At 54.8% G+C, this 14427-nt stretch overlaps 3 protein-coding genes across 3 annotated transcripts; 1 reads left to right on the top strand and 2 right to left on the bottom strand.

Moving 5' to 3' along the window:
• Nucleotides 1–1233, top strand: BDY24DRAFT_385613 (uncharacterized protein). Its single transcript, XM_076639993.1, has 2 exons — nucleotides 1–211; nucleotides 280–1233. The coding sequence occupies exons 1-2, from the start codon at nucleotides 23–25 to the stop codon at nucleotides 907–909; spliced, it is 819 nt and encodes a 272-aa protein (XP_076497717.1). The 5' UTR covers nucleotides 1–22; the 3' UTR covers nucleotides 910–1233.
• Nucleotides 1154–3036, bottom strand: TRM9 (tRNA (carboxymethyluridine(34)-5-O)-methyltransferase). Its single transcript, XM_076639992.1, has 4 exons — nucleotides 2661–3036; nucleotides 2540–2575; nucleotides 2121–2465; nucleotides 1154–2022 (listed from the first exon to the last, which is right to left on the bottom strand). The coding sequence occupies exons 1-4, from the start codon at nucleotides 2925–2927 to the stop codon at nucleotides 1339–1341; spliced, it is 1332 nt and encodes a 443-aa protein (XP_076497716.1). The 5' UTR covers nucleotides 2928–3036; the 3' UTR covers nucleotides 1154–1338.
• A 71-nt stretch (nucleotides 3037–3107) lies between these two features.
• On the bottom strand, nucleotides 3108–13165 carry ACC1 (acetyl-CoA carboxylase ACC1; the record flags this gene model as incomplete). The annotated part of the gene is made up of 43 exons (XM_076639991.1): nucleotides 3108–3702; nucleotides 3808–4127; nucleotides 4201–4291; nucleotides 4368–4463; nucleotides 4537–4736; nucleotides 4829–4913; nucleotides 5000–5454; nucleotides 5528–5567; nucleotides 5642–5762; nucleotides 5840–5960; nucleotides 6029–6154; nucleotides 6298–6495; nucleotides 6571–6753; nucleotides 6822–6899; nucleotides 6968–6991; nucleotides 7057–7158; nucleotides 7227–7325; nucleotides 7397–7480; nucleotides 7549–7685; nucleotides 7763–7791; nucleotides 7869–8057; nucleotides 8124–8163; nucleotides 8237–8362; nucleotides 8437–8539; nucleotides 8609–8637; nucleotides 8711–8995; nucleotides 9074–9343; nucleotides 9416–9546; nucleotides 9630–9803; nucleotides 9874–10024; nucleotides 10096–10163; nucleotides 10233–10380; nucleotides 10461–10735; nucleotides 10814–10938; nucleotides 11014–11087; nucleotides 11155–11279; nucleotides 11363–11397; nucleotides 11472–11639; nucleotides 11719–11919; nucleotides 11999–12244; nucleotides 12358–12755; nucleotides 12863–13003; nucleotides 13146–13165. 43 exons carry the CDS (start codon nucleotides 13163–13165, stop codon nucleotides 3400–3402), a joined length of 6414 nt encoding a protein of 2137 aa, XP_076497715.1. The 3' UTR covers nucleotides 3108–3399.
• Nucleotides 13166–14427: the final 1262 nt, after the last annotated feature.

Genomic DNA, 14427 nt, shown 5'->3' with positions numbered 1-14427 from the left:
GCCAGCATCAACTTTTCTCTCTATGGATCTCGAACCTTTCAAGCAGTTCCCCCTCGAAATCTACGGTCGCATCCTCAAGTTCTGCGACGTCCCTACGCTCGCTTCGACGTCTCTCTTCTCCCTCCCGTTCGACCTCTCCTCTTCCTTCCTCTATCGAGACGTCACCATCGAAGGAGAGGAAAGGCTCTGTCAGTTCTTCTGCTCCAGGACGGTATGTACGAGTCTCTCTTTCACGTTCAAACCTTCCAGAGCTCACTCTGATTACTTTTTTTTTTGCAGACTTGCCAATCTCGAATCGAACCCATCCTCTCCCTCTCCCGCGTCCGATCCTTCACCTCCATCCTCCGCAAACCTCTCCCCTCCGAGCCGTATTCACCCCAGATCGGACGTTCCCTTCTCATCTCCCGAGATCGCCTCCCTCTCTCCCAGCCTCTTGAAGTCAAGGAGCTTCACGTCCTCCTCCACCTCCTCTCCACTTTCCACGTGGTTCAGACCTACTTCCCTTTTCATCACTTCAACCCTTCCCTCGTCACCCTTCGAGCTCCCTTCCTCACTTTCGCAGATCGAAACTTTATCGTCTACCCCTCTCTGCACGAGAGGCTCGTATGGCCTCGCCTGACGAGCCTCCTCAATGGAGAACTGCTTCCTTCAAGATCCCAACGACAAGTGCTTCTACGCGAAGGTGGAGGGCCTGTCCTTCCTCTCTGGTTCCAGGGAGCAGAACGATCAGATCACGTTCGAATCCACACGTTCGTTCATACGCTCCTCTCGTTTCTGGGATCTTCTCTCAGGAGGAAAGGACAGGAGCGGTGCCAACGTAGGGATTTTCGGATTGGCGTTAGGGAGGAAGCAGGGATGGCGGACTGTGAAGGAGGTGGTGGTTCGAGCGAGGAGGAAGGAGTTGGATGAGCTTGAAAAGTGGTGTTATGAGGGGTTGAGAGAGGAGGAAGTGGTGGAGGTCAAGAGGAAGATCAGGACCGAGGTTTTGGAGGAGGAGTGAGATGGACGCGTCGTGATCGAGTCGAACCGTTCGTGCGTTCCCTTTCCTTCTGTCCCTTCTTGCTTCTGAGCTGACCATCGTCACACTTTCACAACATTCCTCGTTCACTTGTATTCTTCCTTCTCGTTCGCCTACCTACCTACCCTCGCCTCGTCGTCGTCGCCGTTTCGCTCAATCCTGATGCCCTTTCACGACCTCTCTCTCTCCCTCCCTTCTTTTCCTCTGAAAACATGTGAGATCGCAATTTTCAGTCTCGATCTTTCTCCTCCCATCTCTTTCTCTCTCTATCCAGCTCAACCTCACATCCCGAACCATTTTGAAACTTGGTTCGATAGAAATCACGTCGACGCGACTGATCTCCTCCTCGTTCCCTCCCCTCTCCGAATCTCACAAAACCAGTTATCCCTATCCCACCCCTGCTTCACAATCTGTACCCACTTCCCTTCCACTCCCTCCTCCTCCTCAACCTCTCCGTCCTCCGAGAAAGGAAGGAAAGAGAACCCTTCCTCCTCGCAAGCCGAAGCGAGGAGATCCTGGAGCTCTCCGGACTTGAAGAGGTGGTAGTAGCGCTGGTACACTCGGGGAGGTTCTTCGTCGAGAGGTAAGTCGGTGGTTGGAGTGTCGGTAGATGGAGGAGGTGGTGCTGGTGCTGGTGTTGAGTCTTCTGTCGTCGAAGGATCCACGCTCATGTCCCTCGCGTCTCGACCTCCCTCCCTCCTCGGATCCCCCTTCCTCTGATGCTGCTCCTTCTTCACCTTGATCTTCTTCTCCTTCTTCCCCTTCAGTGCTTCCCCGACCGTTTTGGGAGCCTCCTTGCTCAGCACCCAGGGGACAAACACATCCTGAGCTTTGCCTCCTTCTGGAACGACTCGACGAGCTCCTTCTCCCTGTTCGAGAGCCCAGACGTGGATCATCCCACGACCGTGGATCGGGGAGAGGACTCGAAGAAAAGTTCGGACGGTTGTGAGTCGGCGTTGAGGGGTGGAGAGGTGGTGAAGGGTGGCGATGGAGATGGCGAAGTCCTGAGAGAAACGAACGAAAGAGAGGGAGGGAAGGAGAGGAGAGGAGAGAGGTGAGCTCCAGCTCTCCTTCCCTCGACGAAGCTGAAAGGGAGACTGACCATGGATCCTTCTCTTACTCCTCCCAGATCCAGCACATCTCCAACCATAACTTCTCTCCTCCTTCCATCGTCCTTCCTCCCACCTTCCTCGTTCCCAGCAGCGGCGAGATCGTGAACGACGAGAGGGACCTGCTCGCCTCCTCCTCCTGCCGAATCTCCCTCTGCGAACCCGACCCTCCTAGCGAGAGCGGCGAGGTTCTCGCTCCGATCCAGCCCGACCATGATGGCTCCAGAAGAGAGAGGCGAGTCCCAAGAGGGAAGATATTTCCCGTTCCCGCATCCTGCGTCGAGACCGAGCGAACCTGGAGGGATCGAGAGGAGGAACTGTTGGATCGTAGGCCAGGGCTGAAGAACGAAAGCGAAAACGAGCTCGTCAGAGCGAGAGCGATAGACGAAAGATAAGATGGTGTAGAGCTCACTTTGTAACGAGTTGCTGAGAAGTGAGTAGCGATTTGCTGGAAGAGAAGACGAAGGAACGAGGGCAAGGAGGAGGTGAGCTTTGAGCGAACGAGAGTAAGAGAAGAAGGGAGTAGAGCGTACGTTGTAGACATCGTGAACGTTCTGCTGCTCGTAGGTCGAAGGGGACTCAGGTGGAGCTGCTACAGTCAGAGGAGGAGCCATGGCGAAAACTTGGTAGCGGAGGAGGACAGGAAGAGTTGAAGGAGAAGGAGGGAAGGAGGAACGAGCCTTGAAGGAGTTTCGAACGTCGCCTTTCTTTCTTCCCTCAACGACCACCATCGGATTTTCAGGAGTTCTCCTTTCGTACACATCTTCTCTGCCAGAACAAGGTGAGCCTTGGGGATCCATGTTTGCCTAAATGGGCGCAGATGAGCGAGAAGGAGAGACGGAAGCTGATCTGTCTTCCTTCCTTCGTTGCCCTCCTTCCTTCCCCTTCCCTTCGTCTCGTCTCCTCCTGACCTCTCGGAGAACCTCGACGCGTCCTTTGCCTTCCTCTCTTTCCCAGCTTCGAGAACAACTTCGAGAAAAGAGATGTGAACCGTAGATGATTATCGCACGAAACAGAGAGAGAGAGAGAAAGAGAGAGAGAGCGGAGAGAAACACAAAAGCAAAGGTGAGAAAGAGAGACGCGTCGTAAAGAGGGAAAGTATCGAAGCAGAGAGGGGGCGGGGAAGAAACAGTGAGAAAAAGAGAGAGGGGAACGAGCACAGAGACCAAAGGAAAAGAGAGAGAGAGGGAGAGACGATGCAACTGAAACGAGAGGGAAACAGAGAAGAAGGAGATCTAAGAATGAGACGAGAAAGCAAACGATGAAACGAAACTACTGAGGAGACAAGCTGGCGACCAAGGTCTTCCTGTCGGCCTCGCTCAAGGTCTGAAGGACGGCGGTGAGTCCCTCGAGAGCTCCTCCTCGATCCTTCTCGGCGAAGGCGACGATCTGCGACGAGACGTAGGCGGTTCGAATTCGAGCGACCTCGGTGGCGATGTCGGCAGCGTTGGCCTCGACCCAGGTAGCGACGTCGGCGTCGGAGTGAGCCTCGACCTTGACGAGGTTGAGGATGAGGTCTCGTCGTTCGGAGAGGGCGAGGGTGGGGTCGGCCTTGAGGAGAAGTCGGTGGAGGTGCTGAGAGAGAGGAAGAGAGAGAGGAAGAGAGAGAAGAAAGAAGAGAGATGATAAAGGTCAGCTTGTGTTCAAAGAAAGAAGAAGGGGAGAAACGAAAGAACTCACCTCCTCGTTGAGCCTCCTTCGAAGTCGCCAATACAACCTCCTCCTGGACTCGATCCACCTCATCTCCTGAGCGCAACCCTTGGCCTGCATTCGACCGACCCTGTCGTGAAGATCGGCGTAGAGGTGGGCGATCTGCATGTAGGTAGGCTGGAGGTAGGTCTCTCGCTGCTTGAGAAGCTCTCCGGACTTGGCTCGCTCCTCAGCCGACTTCGACGCGTCGTTCGTAGCGGCCTTGAGCGAAGCGTAGGTCTCGTCGAGTCGAGCCATGACGGAGGCGATCTTGTCCCGTCGGAACTTGATCTCAACGATACCCTCGGGTTCTGGTAAAGAGGAAGAGAGGAAAGGTCAGGACTTGGGAGGCGAGAAGAAAGGAGGGAGAAGAGAGTGACTCACCGAGGATACCTCCTCGAGCGTCGACGTCGGCGTACATCTCCATCTGAGCGTCGTTGATGGTAGGATCGAGAACGACCCAAGCTCCTCCTCGCTGAAAAAGGGAAAGAACGAAAGGGAAGGTCAGCTCGAGGAAAGAGGTCGTCGAAGAGAGCAGACGAAGAACTCACGAGCTCTCCGTTGGGGACGATGTAGACAAAGACGGGCTGCTTGAAGCTCGAGAGACCGTCGACGATCTTGGATCCCTGCTTGAGGATCTCGTCGTACTGAGGAAAGAAAAGACAGAGAACAATCAGTCTCGTTTCGAAGAAGGAAAGGAAGAAGAGACGAGCGACTTACCATGTCCTGCTGTCCTCCAGAGAATCCTCGCATGTTGGCGAGAATGACGAGAGGAAGACCTTCACGATCGATATCCATGATAGCCTGAGCGGTCTTGTAAGCCGAGTTGGGAGTCCAGACTTGACCCGCCTCCATGATCTTCTGTTCGAAGCCAGCGGGGTTGGCGGGATCGGCGGGGACGACTCGTTCGGTGGTTCGAGCTGAAGACGAGACGGAAGAAACGTCAGATCAGGATTGACTCGCACTCGTGAGCCTTCGAGCCAAGAATAAAAAGAGGAAGAAGAAGACTCACTCTCGACGGCGATGACTCCCAAAGGAATTCCTCCGAGACGAACTCGACCACAGACAATCGTCTTGGCCCACTCTCCGAGAGTTTCCTGTGAACAGAAGGGGACGGGCGAAGAAGCGTCAGCGAGGAGGTCGAGAAGAAGAGACGCGTCGAACGAAGAAAGACGAGACTCACGAAGAACGATCCCTTATCGAACAATCCGGTCAAGCCCTCATCCTCCTTTCCTTCCAGCAACCATCGAGGATCGTAAGGTCCCTTGGGAGGAGCGTAGGTAACGGGTCGATCCCAAGAATCCTCCGAAGGAGAGATGGGGATGGCCTTGCCCTTGCGCTCGGGAACGTAAGCGAGCCACTGGAGGACCTTGAGAGCTCCGTCGAGATCCGACTCGGCGATGAGATGCGAGGTTCCGTTTCGAGCCATGATCTGGGTTCCTCCGAGCTGAAGGTTGGAGGTGTAGACTTCTCGACCGAGGACCTTGTTCAAAGCCTGAGCTCCGGTAAGAATGAGAGGGTTTCCCTCGACCTGGATGGATCGCTGACCGAGTCGAACGAGGTATGCTCCGATACCGACGGATCGAGCGGTGACGAGGGAGATGGTGAAGATTCCGTCGTCGTACGCTCGAGAGGTAGCTAGAGGAAGAAGGAGTGGCAATGGTCAACGAATCGTTCGAACGCGTCTGAACTCGAAGAGGAAGAGACTCACCTCCAGCGATGAGACCAGATCCTCGAAGAGACTCAACTCCCTGAGAAAGATGAAGAGAAGCGGGAGAGTCAGTTCGAGCTCTATAGACGAGAGAAAGAAGGAGGTTCAACTCACCAGACCGTCTTGAAGACCAATGATGTCGGTGATCTTGTGTCGTCGCTCTCCTTCGTCCTCGATCTCCTCAGTCAGGACGCTCGAACCCTTCTTGGCGAGAGTGGCAAGGGTATCGGGAGTACTGAAACACGTAAGAAGAAAAGAGTCAGCTCGAAAGTCGAACTGGCTGCGAAGTAGGGAAGAGGAAGGGAAACTCACAGGTAGAGGTACTTGATTCCCTTCTGAGGATCGTTGTCGTCGACGAAGGCAGCCTTGAAGAGGTTGAGAAGTTCCTCTGCAATACCGAGTCGAGCTCCAGAGTTAGCCGAGAGGTAGATTCCTGTAGAAAAGAAGGAACGAGGGTCAGGTCGCGTCTCGAGGGGGAGAAAAAGAGGAGGGAGGACGAACGAGGAAGTCCGAGGCTTCGAGCGAGCTCCGTAGCCTTGAAGAAGTAGTCATCCTCGAGAGGTCCGAAGGATCCAATCTTGAAGGTGATATCGTTGGCGATGACTGAAGTGAAAGAAGAAGGGTGAGCTCGAGGCGAGGGAAAGACGAAGCAGATTTCGACTCACCGACAGCCTTTCGACCCTTGGGGTACTCGGGAGTGACTGAGATAGCAAGGAAATGATGAGGAGTCAGATATAAGGTCAAGAGAACCGATCGGAAGACAAACTCACGCATGGTGAAGACCCAAGCGACCATTCCGCACGAGTTCGAGCCTGGAGGACGAGAGACCTCCTGGAGGTTGTTGTTCTCGTCGAGGACGAGCTCGGTGCAGGTGAGAGGCTCGGAGGGGATTCGAAGGGAGGGGATCTTGGCAGCAGCGTCGGTCCAAACTCGTCGAAGAGACTGAACGAAGAGATCAGGGTAGTCGTCTGAGGAGGGACGGAGGAGAAAGGTCAGCTTGGTTCGAATCGAGTCGGATCGAAGGTGTTCTGTCTCGAACTCACAGACGTAAGTCGTTCCAACGAGGTGAGCCTGGTATCGTCGAGGCTGAAGACTGTTCTTGGTCATGTAGGGGTAGTTGACGGGCTGAAGGTGGAAGGGTCCGAGGTCGGTTCCGATGGACTTGAGAATGGTGGCTCCCTTCTCAGTCTCGATCTCCTGGTAGGCGTGGTACTTGACGACGAATCCTGTAAGAGGGAGAAGCGATGGTCAGCGAGGAGAGTAAGGTAGTGAAGAAAGTCAAGAAGAAACGAACCGGAGACGTTCTCGATGCAGCATCGAATGGGAGTGACGTTTCCTTCGTCGTCCTCGAGGACCATTCGGATCTCGGCAGCTGCGAGGAAGCGATGATCGAGAGTCAGCATGCCATTCGAGATCTAGCGGGGAGAAGAAAAGGCTCACCAGTAATTCGGAGTCGCCAGAGCCCTGAGGAAGAAAGGAAGGGCGTCAGAGAGAAAAGAAAAGAGAACGACGCGACGAGAATGACTCACTTCGACCGTGTCGCTCGATGAAGCCAGCAATAGCCTCCTGCACGTCGTCGAAGTCGACGAGGACGTTGTAGATGAAGTTGATGGCGACGTGGTTACAGTCGGCTGAGAGAAGCGGGAGGGTGAACGAGGTCAGTCGAGTTTGGAACGAGACGAAAGGGAAGGAGCCTCACCAGTTCGAGACTCGGCTCCTACGACCTCGAGCGCGTCCATGATGTCCGTGACGAGTCGATCGCACTCAGAGATGAGGTATTCGGCGGTTCGCATAGATCCTGAGAAAGCGAGAAGGGAAGGGAGAGGTCAGCGAGGGCTGAGGTGAGGATCGAGGATCGAGCAAACTCGCCTTGAAGCCGTCCAGGTCGAACGAGAGCTCGGATGAAGAATCGGACGTCGGAAGAGTTCTCCTTTCCCTCGGCCTTGTAGATATCTGCGAGAAAAGGGGATAGCGGGTCAGCAGAAAGTCTTCGAAGTCGAAAGAAAGGGCTGAAGACGAACGGATCTGCCTGTTGTCGACGAAGATGGGAGAGACGTTGAAGTTGGAGAGTCGTCCGAGCTCGAGCTGACTGGCAAGAGCGGGTTCGATGTTCCTAATCTTCTCCTCCTCCTTCCAAGGGCTAGAAGGAGTCTCTTGTCTACAGAGACGAAGAAAGCGAGGAAAAGGTCAGCTCGTCGCCGAGAGGAGTTTGAGGGAGCGAGAGTCTCGACGAACCGGAACGTGAAGTACGAAGGGTAGACGTCCTGAAGAAGGGAAGAAGCAAGAAAGGTCGAAGCGTCAGCTATGAGAGACTGGGCGGAGGATTGAACTTCGAGCTCACCTTCCTGCAGACCAAGAAAGTGACTCGTCGAACACCTCGCTTGGCGATGTCGACGGAGTGAGCATCGACGAGCTTGAGGATGTGCTGCTGCCACTCGTTGTCGGGCATATCGTCGGCGGCGTGGAAGGCTCGGATGGCGATGTTGAGGATGTTGGGCATTCCGCTGTCCTTTCCGTATCGAGAAGTGAACTGAAGGGAAAGAAAGACGAAAGGTCAGACGGGAGAGCGGGAAGGACGGGAGGGAAAGCGACTCACCTCCTCCGCAGAATACGAAGGGTAGAAGGAGAGAGCGTTTCTGCGGGCGAGGGAAGGGTTCGAGTCAGTACGAGGGAGCTGTGGGAGGGACGAGACGAGGGAGAGCGACGAACCGGAATCCGTCCTGAACCTCCTTCAAGTTGTTGAAGCTCGTCATGACTCCGGTTCGCATGGGCTCCGTCTGACTCTGCTTGATCTTGTAGGTGAGATCAGACATCGATCCAACTCGGTAGACGTCCCTGAGAAAGCGGAAAGAAGAGCCGAAGTCAGATCTCGTTCGACGCGTCGAAGAGCTTCGGAAACAGCGACTTACCTGGTCGAGTCGACTCGAGGAGTCGAAGGCTCAGGAGCAGCAGTGTTCAGCTTGAATCGCCAGGTGATGATTCCAGCGGCTCCGTCCTCTCCCTCGTCGTGTTCTGTGGAAAGACGAAGCGAGTCAGCAACGAGCGGAGAGAAGAAGGAAGGAGAGAAGAGGAAGGACGAACGGATGTCGAGGATGCTGTACTCTCGGTAACTGTTCGAGGAAGAAGGAAGGAAAGGAGATCAGCGGGTGCTACAGATGATGGAAGAGAGCGGAGAAGGCTCACGCTCGAAGGACGTAAACGGTCAAACTAGCAAGAACGATCCAAGGGTCGGGGTGCTTGAAGAAGAATGAGAGAACGTCGTAAACGGTGAATCGAGAGTTGGAAAGCTCGTTGAGGATGTCGACCGAAGGGTTCCTGTGTCCGACTCCGCTCTCTCCGTAGTAGGAAGTGGTGACGGAGGAGGTCAAGATCTTCTCCATCTGGAGTCGTCGCTCCTCGTACGAAGGAAGAGACGAAGAGATGAGGATCTCTCGAGCCTTGAGCGAGACCTTGGAAGCCTGAGTGAGCCTGGGAAGGTGCAAAGATGGAGAGAGAAAGGGATCAGAACTCGGACAGGATCGAGAGAGGGAGCAAGAGATGACTCACTTGGAGGGCAAGTCGGCGAGGGATTTGAGAACCTGCTGGATGGCGGATCCGTCTCCCATGCTGACGAGACCAGCGAGCTTGATGGCATCGAGGACGGCGAGGATGAGCTTACTCCTGGCAGCGAGTCGAGAGTGGGAGAGAACGAGGGAGAGAACCTCGTTGAGGGAGTCCTTCTTCTCGTCTCGAAGGGTGAGAACGACGGCCTCCTCGGATCCAGCGGCGAAGATCGACTCGACGTCGAGGTACTTCTGAAGGATTTGGGAGTAGATGCTGAAAAAAGAAAGAGCGTTCGTCAGCAGAGTTTCGACTTCGAAGGATGAGGTGATCAAGAACGAGACTCACTAGGAAGCGTATCCCTTGGATCCACCGAGGTTCTTGAAGGCGAGGTCCTGGATGGTCTCGACCTGCATTCGAACTCCAGCTCGCTCCTGAGCTCGAAGGTTCTCGATGTATCGATCGATCTGCTTGAGGATCTGTAGGTTCGAAGAAAGAAAAGGACGCGGCGTCAGTGAGAGCTCGACGCGTCTTCGAACGAAGGAGGAAGAAAGAGACGTACCTTAGCAGCAGGGAAGTCGGCTCCGTCTCGAGACTGAGCGTGAGAGATCGAGGCTCGGATGTCCTCCTCGAGGTCGGCGGGCATTCGTCCAGAGAGAGTCGAGAGAACGGAGTTGGCCTCTCCGAAAGCGAGCTCGGGGTTGGTGAGGTTCTCAGCGAGGGATCGAAGGATGACCTGAGAAGAAGAGAGAGGTCGAGGTCAGTTTCGACTGGAAGAAAAGAAGGGCGGAGGGAAAGGTACTCACTCCAGCGGAATCGCTCTCGAACCCGTCGAGGACGGCGTTGATGGACTCGAGCTGAACCTGAAGCTGCTGGTGAGGCTTGGTTCCGATAACGTTGGGGAGACCCATGGCGGGGAGAAGACCCTCGAAAGGTCGAGCCTTCTTGACTCGAGATCTGGCAGAGGAAGAGGGAAAAGGAGTCAGGTAAATTCGGTGGGACGAGGGGAGACGAGGGCGAAGACTCACGGATCGTCGAGAGAGAGGATACCGATAATCGCTCCAGGGTCGACGGTGACTCCAGCCTGCTTGACGAACTGTAGAGAAGAAGAAAGATAGGTCAGCTTCATATCTGAGGAGAGGAGAGATAGAGAAGGGGAACGTGCCTGGACGTGACCAGCCTCCGACGCGATCAAAGGCATGATCATCTTCATGACCTCGATCTCGGCGTAGACCTCTCCGGCGTTGAGGTGATCTCCAGACTCGACGAGGAACTTGACGATCTTTCCAGGACTGGGAGATCGGAGCTGAGTGCTGGAGGGCGAGATGAGGAAGGACGAGGAGAAGAAGTCAGCTCGGAAAAGGAGAAGAAAACGAGAGAGTTCTCAACTCACGGATCGTTCTCCTGCTCGATCAAGCAAGTCTTCGCATCGACCTGGACTCGAAGAGTTCCGACCTCCTCTCGCCAGTAGAGAGTGTGAGATCGTCCATCGAGGAGAACGAGCATTCCTCCGTCGGCGAGAGGGCGGATTCCGACGACGGTCTTTCCTCCGTTGACGTAGAGTCGGTAGACGTTGGCCTCAGCTCGAGCAGCGGTGAAGTTGTATCGGACTCCGTCGTAGATGAAGTCGAAGGTGAAGACGGTCTTGAGGGTGTCCTTAGAGGGAACCTGAGGGAGGCGAGGTGGAAGAGGAAGTCAGTCGAAGTCGAGATGCTCGAAGTCTCTAAGAACGAAAACAGAACGAACCTGTCCCTTGCCGAGAACCCTCCTGTACTCCGCCCAGCAAGCTTCGGAAGCGACGTGAGCCTTGACGACAGCTCCGCAGATGACGGCGAGGTTGGTGTCGGGTCGTTCAGAGGTGAGCTTGTTGGCTGAGAGTCGAAAACGAAGGGAAAGTCGGTCAGACGACGCGTCGAGGTTTCGAAGAGGGAGAAGAGGAAACTCACAGATCAGTCCGTCGAGCCAGGCGGTTGTAATGGCGTTGGACTCGAAGTCACTCGTCTCAAGAAGAGTGATAAGGCTGGGAGGGGAGTGAGAAGACACGTCAGAAACTCGTCAGAACGAAGGTCGAACGAAACTTGACTCACTACTCGACTGTCGTTCGGAAGTCTCCTCGAATCGAGAGCTCCTTCAAGGCAACAACCATGTTCTTCCTAGCTGTCGGACGATCTGATCCGTAAGCGAAGACGTGACCGAACTGAGAATCGGCGAACTGTTGGAGGAAGGAAAGAGAAGAGCAGTCAGCTTCGTCGAAGTCGGACAAGCTCGAATCGAGGACAGGAAGATCGGACGAACACTATGAATTCCACCAGCAGCACCAACAGAGAAGTCTGAGAAGAAGGAAGACCATGTCAGCGTCGAGTTTCGAGCAGAGGGAAGCAGGAAGCGGAGAGAGAAGCCTCACATCCCCAAACGTTGGTGTTACTCCTGAAGTTGAGCTCCTGGATGTCTCCTCCTGAAGGCTTGAATCCGTCCTCGGGGTTCTCGGAAGTGATTCGGCAAGCGACGACGTGACCCTTGGGACGAGGCTTCTTCTGGGTCTGGATGGACTCGGGCTTGACCCAGTCGAAGTCTGCGAAGGGGAGGAAAGAGGAAACGAGGTCAGCTTTCTCGAGCTCGGTTCGAAGTTGGAAGGCGAGATCTGAGCTCACCGATATCGCTGGTGCTGTGAGGATCGAGACCGTAGAGGGTTCGAATGTCTCGAACTCGGTGAAGCGAGATACCCATCGCGATCTGAAGCTGAGCGGCGGGAAGGTTGACGCCGGAGACCATCTCGGTGGTAGGATGCTCGACCTGGAGACGAGGGTTGAGCTCGAGGAAGAAGAAGGAGTCGTCGGCGTGGGAGTAGAGGTCTGAGGAGGTGAAGGAGAGTCAGCGAGTGCTCTCGAAAGAAGGAAGGGAAAGTGAGGAGGGAGGAAGATGGAAGCTCACATTCGACGGTTCCAGCACTGACGTATCCGACGAGCTTAGCGAGTCGAACGGCAGCTTTCTCCATCTCCTCGAACCTCTCGGGCTTAGCGATAGTGACGGGAGCTTCCTCGATGATCTTCTGGTGTCGCCTCTGAACCGAACAGTCTCGACCGAAGAGAGAGATAGCGTTTCCGTACTGATCCGCGATGAGCTGAACCTCGAGATGTCGAGCGGATCCAGCGAGAGCCATGATGAAGATGGGAGAACCTGCGAGAAAGAGAAGAGGTGAGGAAGAAAGGAGAAAGTCAGCTCGACGAGTCGACAAGGACGACGCGTCGCCAAAAACTCAAGCTCGGAGCTCAAGAAAACGTCGAACTCACCAGGAACCTCAGAAGCAACAGCGTGGAACGAGTTCTTGAAAGCCTCCTTCTCGTGAACCATCCTAATTCCCTTTCCTCCTCCTCCTTCACTAGCCTTGATCATGATGGGGTACCCGATCTTCTCTGCTCGAACCAACCCGTCCTCGACCGTCTTGACGCAAGCAGCCTGGTAGGGACCATCGGGAACGGTGACGAAACCCTGAGGCGACATCTCGGTATCGGTGATTCCAGTTCCGGACCAAGGCATGCAAGGAACCTGGGCGTGCTGAGCGACGATGGTGGACGAAATCTTGTCTCCGAGCGACCTCATGGCTGATCCTGGAGGACCGATGAAGATGATCTTGTGTTTCGAGGCGGCGAGAGATTCAGGGAGACGAGGGTTTTCCGAAGCGTGACCCCTGGTGAGAAGAGAGAAGAGGAAGGAGAGAGCAAGAGGTCAGCTCAAGAAGCGAAGTAGGGGAGAAGGAGGAAGAAGCGAAGAGAAGGGAGAGTTAAATGAGCTCACCATCCAGCCCAAACGGCATGAACTCCTGCTCGCTCGGCGACATCGACGATGAGGTCGACGTTGGCGTAGTTGTTGTTGTTGGTTCCTCCTGGGACCTCGACGAATCGATCAGCCATTCGAATGTAGTCGGCGTTGACTTTCCTGAAAGATCGCAAGATCAAAAACGAAGCAGAGACCTGATCAGCTTCCCTTTTTCTCTGTCAAGTCCCTTGACTGTAGCTCTTTCGCCCTACGGTAGAGTTGAAGCTCAAGAGCAAGCTGCAGTGGAGGAGAGAGCACTCACAGATCTTCCGGAGTGGCCATGACGGTGAACTCGACGGCTCGTTCGTCTCCAAACGTCTCGTAGCACCACTTCCGCACCGATCGAATCTCCTTGACAGCAGCGATACCATTGTTGGCGATGAGGATCTGAAGTTAAGAGAGGGAGCGAGTGGGAGAGTCAGTTCTGTTGAGCTCGAATCAACTGATGGGGAAAGGGAAAAGGGAAAGAAGGAGGAGGATGGGCTGACCTTGGTGATTACTGAGTGACCTCCTTGACTTCTAACAAAATCTGTGACCGGACCCTGAGGAGCGTTCTCGAGTGCGTTACCACCTGAGAGGAGGAGAAAGAAGGAAAGAAAAGTCAGTCAAACGAGCTCGAGAGCGAAGGTCTGGAGGAAAGGAATGGGGTTGGGGAAGCAGCCGCTGAGAACAGCTCGGAGAGCCGACAAAAATGTTCTTCAAGCTCAAAACTTGACAACGATGAGTTCTTGAGAGTACTCCGAGCCAGATGAGAGGAGCGAGAAGTCTCTAGGAGGATAGGGACGAGCTCTGGAGGGAGAGATCAAAAGTTGTCGAGCTGATGGAGCTCGACCCTCCGACCTCGAGCTCAACGGGCGACGTCCTCCCTCCCAGATTCACCATCGCAACCTTCCAACCCAATGGGAAGGTCGTCGAGGGACGTCTCTAAGGACTGAGAAGTCTCAAGCTCCGAAAGGAAAGGGAGGAGAGCTTATCTCGAGAGGGAAGCTCGACCACCCGTCCGTCCTCCTCCCCAACTTTGAGCTCATCCGACGACCCGACCCTCTCTTCCCTTTGACTCCCTTCAACTCGATCTTTCGCTCGTCACCTCTATCAGCCATCCGAGGAGGCCCTCGAAGGTTCCAAAAAGTATAGAGACTCACCAATGAAGTGTTGTACGTTCGCGTGTTCTCCCGACATCTTGTCGACGTTGATCCAGTCTTCTTCGTGCGAAATGGGTGAAGGGGGAATGATGGTTGGAGAAGAGGAAAAGAGAGAAGGAGAAGAGAGAAGAGTTAGAGGGTGGGGTGGAGAGGGAGAAGGGGGAGAGAAGGGAGAGAGAGAGTAGTTGGTGAGAGAGAAGAAAGATGGAGGGTGAGGGAGAAGGGAGGGAGGGAAGGGAAACTGAGCTCTCCCTCTCAGCTTTCATTCGGTTGGGGAAGTTCAAGCTGGCCACTCAAAAACCGGCCCCGCTCCTCCCCATCGCCCTTTCTTTCTCGTTGGACCACAAACAGGACGAGCTCATCTTCCCTCGGTATGTATAGCAGAGGAATGGGGCGAGGATT

Source organism: Mrakia frigida, assembly GCF_051309035.1.
Source record: "Mrakia frigida strain ATCC 22029 unplaced genomic scaffold BDY24scaffold_11, whole genome shotgun sequence".
Taxonomy (NCBI): Eukaryota; Fungi; Basidiomycota; class Tremellomycetes; order Cystofilobasidiales; family Mrakiaceae; genus Mrakia; species Mrakia frigida.
This window is presented reverse-complemented; position numbering and strand designations above follow the sequence as displayed.

Coding starts and splice junctions, on each gene's coding strand:
- BDY24DRAFT_385613 (XM_076639993.1), top strand. CDS start 23: ATGGATCTCGAACCTTTCAAGCAGTTCCCCCTCGAAATCTACGGTCGC. Junction 212..279: donor AGTTCTTCTGCTCCAGGACG/GTATGTACGAGT, acceptor TTTTTTTTGCAG/ACTTGCCAATCTCGAATCGA.
- TRM9 (XM_076639992.1), bottom strand. CDS start 2,927: ATGGATCCCCAAGGCTCACCTTGTTCTGGCAGAGAAGATGTGTACGAA. Junction 2,466..2,539: donor TCTCAGCAACTCGTTACAAA/GTGAGCTCTACA, acceptor TTCGTTCTTCAG/CCCTGGCCTACGATCCAACA. Junction 2,023..2,120: donor GAGTAAGAGAAGGATCCATG/GTCAGTCTCCCT, acceptor CGTTTCTCTCAG/GACTTCGCCATCTCCATCGC.